This window comes from Glycine soja, chromosome 18 (assembly GCF_004193775.1).
Source record: "Glycine soja cultivar W05 chromosome 18, ASM419377v2, whole genome shotgun sequence".
Classification (NCBI taxonomy): domain Eukaryota; kingdom Viridiplantae; phylum Streptophyta; class Magnoliopsida; order Fabales; family Fabaceae; genus Glycine; species Glycine soja.
In genome coordinates this window covers 46,885,781-46,893,289 of record NC_041019.1, presented here as the reverse complement: position 1 = coordinate 46,893,289, position 7,509 = coordinate 46,885,781, and the positions used below count along the sequence as shown (strand labels likewise).

At 36.8% G+C, this 7,509-nt stretch overlaps 1 protein-coding gene across 1 annotated transcript; it reads right to left on the bottom strand.

Moving 5' to 3' along the window:
* Positions 1–4,672: 4,672 nt before the first annotated feature.
* LOC114395049 (protein OCTOPUS-like) lies at positions 4,673–7,271 on the bottom strand. The gene has a single exon (XM_028356737.1). The coding sequence runs from the start codon at positions 6,977–6,979 to the stop codon at positions 4,916–4,918; it is 2,064 nt and encodes a 687-aa protein (XP_028212538.1). The 5' UTR covers positions 6,980–7,271; the 3' UTR covers positions 4,673–4,915.
* Between the last annotated feature and the right edge of the window lie 238 nt (positions 7,272–7,509).

Below are 7,509 nucleotides of genomic sequence, written 5' to 3'. Positions count from 1 at the left end.
TTCCATTTCCATCACTATTCATCTAAAAAAATATATATCCAACAGTAATTAACTAAAGACAAATCGTAACCAATGTTTTATGAATATTGATCAAAAAATTTAAAATAAAAATATTTTTATTGAAAAACAGAAAATTATTTTATTAATGATTTTTTTGCATTTTTCTCTTATTTATATAATAATTTTTTTTCCTTCACCGATCTCCTAAAATCATTGATTAACAATACGTAACTAAATGACTCACGGGTGGACCACTTTACACAAAGTTCAAACCACTCTTAATTTATACGTTGCTCCACGGGTGAACCACATGTTTACGGATTCACCCTAGAATTTGCCTATTTTAATATGCCATAATTAACTTTGGTATAAGTTCACTAACATGGAACAACCAAAAATCAATTTAGCCCCAAAACATAAAAGACATTTTGGGGGTGAGAATTACCTTAAAACAAATAATTACATCTCCACTAACCAAAATCCAAATTGACGCCTAGTCAAGTTATAGACAAAGCATTGGGTTACGAGCCTCTTTTTTTGCATCACTTACTTTCTTTATCTCTTATCTTCTCCACCGTATAGCAACATGCTGAGATGTTTTTCCCTTTGCTTTTTTGACTTTTGCGGCAAACTCGGTGATAATGGAGCTTTACAAACTGTATTGAAAAGGGAGAAAGCACAAATCTCTCAGACTTGGTAATTGAAATGGGATAAAATTTGATTCTTTCTATATAATTCCAGTGGGACAATACAATGATCTTATGTGTGTGTTGAGCAACAATCATTAGCTTCTAATAATTTCTGTCTACTACCCGATGGGATTTGAGCTTTGTAGGGTTCAAAGTGCTTCTGTTTTGGACTTCTTGCCCAGCTTTGCTAGCTAGGTTTCACTTGAAAAACTTCACCTCCACAGATTTTGAGCACAAACCTTCATTCTTCTCCTTTTATTCTTTTTGTCCATTTTGTGTACCCTTAATTGAATATTGATCATTACACATCTTTATTATGCCTAGCATTTTGTTTATTTTCATATATTTATTTTATCAGCAAACGTTTGTTTCATGTATTATTTAGAAAATGAGTTACATTCAATACATTGAGACACACAATACTTTAATGATGAAAATTTAAATGAGAGAAAGTGCTCAAAATAATGTATAGAGAATAGTTTATGAAGGAAATTTTGTTTATTTTATGAGACATTATCTGAGGAACCAAACATGATAGTTACTCGTTTTTCGTAATGTATTAGCAGAAATTTAATAAATTAAATAAATTTTAAAAATATAAATTAAAAGAAAGTAGTTAATATTATAGCAAAATATATATTATTTATTCAAATAATAAAAAATTGAAACTTAAATTTATAAGTAGAAGAATAAATTTAGAAAGTTGAAAGGAATTAAATCCGAAATTTAAATAATTGAGATTTAAAAAATAAAACTAAAACTTAAAGAAAAAAAATCTAGGAAATAGTAATTAATAATTTAAAATAATAAAAATGAAAATTAAATAATGATGAAATTTACTTTTCAGAAGAAAATTTATACCATATAATACATTTTTTTATCAAAGTAATCAAATTATTTTGTTTTTTAACGGAACAAATTATTTTGTTATTCATATTGTTTTGTTTTGTTTTTTACCAGATTCATATTGTTTTGTTATTCATATATAACTGCGGACAGTTCTTTTCTTTTTCAAGAAATAACTGCGGGTAGTTATAGCATTACACTAGCGAATTCAATTACAGTTTCTTTTCATCGAAGTCTTGTTTTGTGTGTACTTCAAAACAAAATTCCTATCCTTTGGTCCCACCTATTTCCTTATTTATTTTTTCGTAAGTTTGTCCTAACAACAAAGACAAAGTTGGGCCACGTAAGGCACTTCCAAGTTGTAAACCCAAGATAGAAAAAGCTACCCAAGCTATCAAATTATGAAACGAACAAGAATTACTATAAGATTGAATTTAGTACGAGCTTATTGTTTTTCTTTTACTCGAAGTGTAATTAAAATTAAAATGTCCTTGATTAATATGTGACAGATAAAATTATATGGCAGACAGTTTCAACAGACAATGTTAATTCAATTTAATAAAAATATTAAAATAAAATGTTAAATATTTTCATGTAAATTAAAATTTAGAGAGTTTGGAGTCAAAACATTTAATATGATGCGGAGCTATAAGTTACACTGCAAACAAATAGAAGATCCTATTAGGTAGGATTTGAAAAGTTGTTAGTTGTTAGTATCAGAGAATACTTGCCTATGTTAAAAATATATATATGTACCTCAATTTCACAATTGTTCGGACAGTAATTTTAGTGCCTACACATATCTTGAATGGGTACTTATATATCTAGATCTAGACCTGACATGTTTTGATTAAATAAAATATATATCATTTCAATGTCTTTCTTTATAAATATTAGTAAAACAAAAAATAATTAAAAGGTGTAATAGCTAACTCATTTCTTATGATCTAGAACTGTCATTATCCAGATACCATATTATCATTCAACTAAATCGAGCTAAATAACATTTCTGTGAACAACAAAATTATTGCTCTAAATTTGGTTGCTGTAAACGAACAACAAAACTCCAAGACCTTCTTCAACTAAGTTTTTTTTTTCAGCAAAACCTTCAACTAAGATAAAAGAACTCCGGTTAACTAACTTATGTGCTCAATGGTACTAGCATGTAACTCAATATACAAAAATCTTTTCAAAATTTTAGTTATAAAATACTTTGTCGAATAATTACTGAAGTCTAGATTTAGACTTATTTAATTAGTAAAAAATCTATAACGATTATGAGTAATTTTTATAAATATTCATTGGATTTGGATTTAATTATCATCCATTCTAATAAACACTTTGAAATAAGAAAAACAATAATACTATTTGTACATCATTTTTATTATACTGCTTCTTTATTGACTAAAAACACAAGAAAAATACACATTATGTCAATATCCTTTATTTCCCGAGAAAAAAAGTATAAGAATCACTCCTTTTGACTTCTTAGAGTTTAACTTTAGAGTCTACTTATTCAAAATTCAAGATTACTTTTATCTTTGATCTATGCTTCACGCTCCAAATACATGCAAAAGTTGACTTAATTTGGTCGTCGACAAACGCATAATGTCAAACCATGTATGCCATGATAGTAAATTATTTAATTATTTAATTCGTAAATCTTTTTTAAGTATTTACACTTTTACAAGTTCAAGAGCCTGCCTTGGATATATTTTAGATTGAAACCACATTCCGTTCCCTCACAACCTTTTCCTTTTCATATATATGAAACTCTGAACTTAAACTTTAAGAAATAGGGGAATCCACTATAATAATGACAAATTGAAGTAAAACTTCAAGGCAGCTGATGAATAATGTAATAATGGATCGACATAACTCTCATTTTATGCCATTGTTTACTGCAGACCGACCCATATATTGTGCATCATTTCCCTTTTCCCCTAGTTATTTTGAAACAACCAGAAATTGCGTACTTTGATTGGGGCGTCTATCTCTGAACAATAAAAAAAATTGGCCCTAGTAATGATATTCAAATAAACAGACACAATTGAAATATCCAATATCATGGTAAGAAAAGAAAAATAGCCAATAAATTCTCAACTGTTCAAGCACAAGGAGACCAGCAAAGTCACATTTTTTTCTTTTCATTGCATTGCGTAGAGCAAAATCCTGGGTATAAAGTAACTAAAACTGAACTACAGCGACAGATTCATAATAACATTTTTTTAAAATAGGGAACATAGGAGCTAAGCACCTTTCTCCATACTAAACAATCTCTACATCAAGGAAAGGCATATCAAGCTTCAAATGATGATGCTAGTTGCAATCGTTTGAAGTCAATCAATAGCTTCAACACAAAGAATGTGCAAATTTTTTTACTTTTATACAAAACAAAGGCCTAGGCCAACCCTACTGCATTCTTATTTCTATTTAGTCTTCCCGTTAATCCTGTTCCTTTTTTACCTTAACGTCCATAAACTTTCTTGATCATTAGTCACCGCGTATATATATCATTTAAAATATTTCAACTCCTTTGAACAATACTTTCAATAACAAAACAATCTCTAAAATACATGTCACAACACTGCAGAAAAAGGGTATACACTATACAGAAGTAGAAGCTCTGTACAATTCTTAACAACGGAAATTTTAAAACTCTGAAATTTTCCTTCCAGTCACAGCAGCATGGAACGGACATAGTGTATCTATACAACACAAAACTAATGTAACGTTTCATTGGGACCATGGTTAGTGACTCACATATAATAAAGTTTGATTAATTGATATCAAGGAAAAGAAAAAGTTAGTGCTGTACTCAAAACTACAACTTATGACAAGCAGCAAAACCAGGTGGCCTGAGCCCACCTTGCTACCACTTTCGCAGGAACGCATAACATGCCAAATTTTCAAGTTAAAATGCTCCCAAATTATAAGCCACCCCAACCCTCACACCACCAATCAGCCACCCTTTTGCAGCATAAAGACAGAAAAAGAAAAACACGCCATGCCCAAAGGCAAACAAAGCACCAATTTCACTGGCGCCATATATCCATCAACATCAATCAAGCCTTTTTCTGGCAATAAACTAAAACACCACAAAACCAATGCCATCAACATAAATAACCAGCATCATATATGTCTAAAAATTAAAATTCTTGTTTATTATTAAGAGTAACCGAAGAAAGAACCAACCATGCTATTGACTGTAAAAAAGAAAAAGATATTGCAGGATTTCAGGTTCTTTTATCCATCTCCAACCAATTAACCAAGTAAACCAACCGAATACATAGGTAGCATGTGTGGTTTTACACAAACAAATGCACCAAATGTAAGTTAACTAACTAAATCATCAGACCAAAGAACACCTCCAATTTTTTTTAATACAATCGAAGTACGCTTCTGGCAATAGAATGTGCCTGGTTCGACCTTCCTTTGCCAGACCCGTTTCTCCGGCTGCCCAAATAGAGCCTCAATAAACCATTGTTATCAATGCTGTTCGGCGAGGAATACCTCGCACGACGGTTCCTCTCCAACCCAACAAACTCGTCCCTCCCCTTCCTACCCCCAAGTTCAAGTCCAAGCCCATTCCCTTGCACATCACTCTTCCTCATACTCACATTCCCAAACCCTCCACCACCACCTATCATACCCTGCCCGTTCCTCCAACTCACACTGCTATTACTCCTCATCAACTTGGGATTAAAACCACCACTCCTAACATCCCCATTCCTCTCCCCTACTCCTCCTCTATACTCCTGCCACGACTCCGAGTATGACCTCTCCACTCCATTCCCATTCCCATTCCCTCCACCATCCTCCTCCTTACTCCCCCTCCGGTGTATCAATCCCCATATACTCCACGCCTTGCTCCACCGGCTCGACGACTTCTTAGAACTCCCCTTCTCATCATCCCTCATCGAATTTGAATTCGAATTCAAATTCGAATTCAAATTCGAGTCCCTCAAAGGATTATTATGGACATAATCAGCAGAAGCAGCCGGAGTAACCCTTGCATTAGCATTAGCACCAGCACTAGCATTTGCAACAGCCTTCAACTCGTCCATTTCAGCAACAACAGCAGCAGCAGTCCTTCTAATCGAACTAGACCGATCAAGACTCTTCCTTCTGCGCGAAGAAGAGTCCGAATAATACTCCTTGGTCTGAGCAGAACCACCAGGTAGGTTAGGATTAGGATTAGGATTAAGATTGAGATTGAGAGTGACAGTGTCCTCATATTCCGGCTCCTCCACGGGGATAAGAGAATCGGTTCTGAGAACCTGAACCGTCGCCGGCGCCGGCACGTCTTCGATCATCGTAGGCATCCTCGGAGGAACCGCGGCGAACGACGACGTCGTTCTTGCCATCAAATAACCGTCCCAGGAAGCGCGCGGCTCCTCGAAATCGAACGACATTCGGGCGGCGTCGAGCGAGAACCGCGGATCGGTGTCGCAGGAGCGCCGCCCAAAGCCGTAGTCGGCGATCTCCGACTGCGTCTCGCGGAATTGCCGCGAGATCGGTTTCTCAACCGGCAAGAGTGTCCCGGAGCCCACAACGACGCCGTTTCGCTCGCGCTTCTTGTTCTTCTGCTTCTGCCTCCACTTCTGAAGCTTCTTGCTGAATACCGAAGCCGCGGACCAGAAGCTGCCCTTCAAGTCGCGGCCGCCGGAGGGTTTCTTTGTTTGGGAGTCCAGATCCATGTGGTCCTTCATCGCCTTCAGTGTGTCTTCCTCTTCTTCTTCCGCCACGTCAGCTTCGGGTTCTGGCACTATCTCCGGTTCCTCTTCTACGATTTCCGAAACCGAAACTCTGTGTTCAGTGAAGGTGTTATTGGTTACTTCTGGTTCTGATTGTAGTTGTAGTGAGTCTGGAACCCTAGTGTCGTTGTCGTGAACGATAATGTTGTAGTCTTGTTCTTCTTCTTCTTCTTCTTCGAACTCGAGGACGGGTTTCTGAACGATGGAGGAGGAGGGGAGGTTGTGTCGGGTTTCGAGCTCGACGAAGGCGGCGGCTTCTTGGTTGAAGAGGGAGAAGAGGGTGCTGCGGGCGCGGACGTCGCAGGATTTTCTCTGCGGTTCGAAGAAACCGGAGAGGGCTTCGTTTTTGGAGGCGGAGAAGGATTTTGTGCGGCGGAGCTCCGGGAGGAAGGATGATGAGGAGGGGGGAGGGCGGTTGCGGGCGGCGGCGGAGGGGCGGAAGATGGCCTTAAGGGCGGCGGCGGCGGTGGAGGAAGTTGGCGGCTTGCGGGCAGCAGAGGAGGAGGAGTTGGAGTTGGGATCGAGCACGGCGAGGCGCTCGCAGAGGCATGAAGGGCAGAAGCCGGTGAAGTTCTCCTGCGGGTGGCGGTCGCAGGAGGTGGAGGGGCGGTGGGGTTGGAGAAGCTGCGGCGGCGGCGGAAACGGTGGTGGCGGCAACGACGGTGGGGGTTGGGTGGTGGGATTCATGAATGAAAGTAAAAGATAGTTAAGAATGTGGTCATGTTAATCTCAAACAAGAATAAGAAAAACAACAAGGTAGAGGCTTTCTTTGCCAGAGACTCTCTGAGAGTGAAAAAAATGAAGTGTATAGACTGTAGAGTGAGGAATTGTGTGTGGGCGCTTTGTCTCCGTCTCTGTGTGTGTGACAGAGAAAGGAGCGAAGGGAAAGAGTGAAAGAAGACAGAGAAAGAGAGAGAAACTGTTTGGTTCCAACGGACACAGAGAAAGTGAAGTGAGAGAGAGATAGAGAGAGGAAGTGAGGGAAATATAAAATGGAAAAAGAAAAACGTATACTGCTGGGTGTTAATGTTAATTAATACAAGGATTATTTTATTCCTTACTATATTACTGTCATTATTATAGGAATAAAAATACTAATACTATAATTTAACATAAGTCAAATATGTTAATTGTGTTGTAAAAAAATTTATGCATTATTAATTGTGAGTTATTATTTATTCAAAAATATTAATTTTTATAATAGTTATTTTAAATGT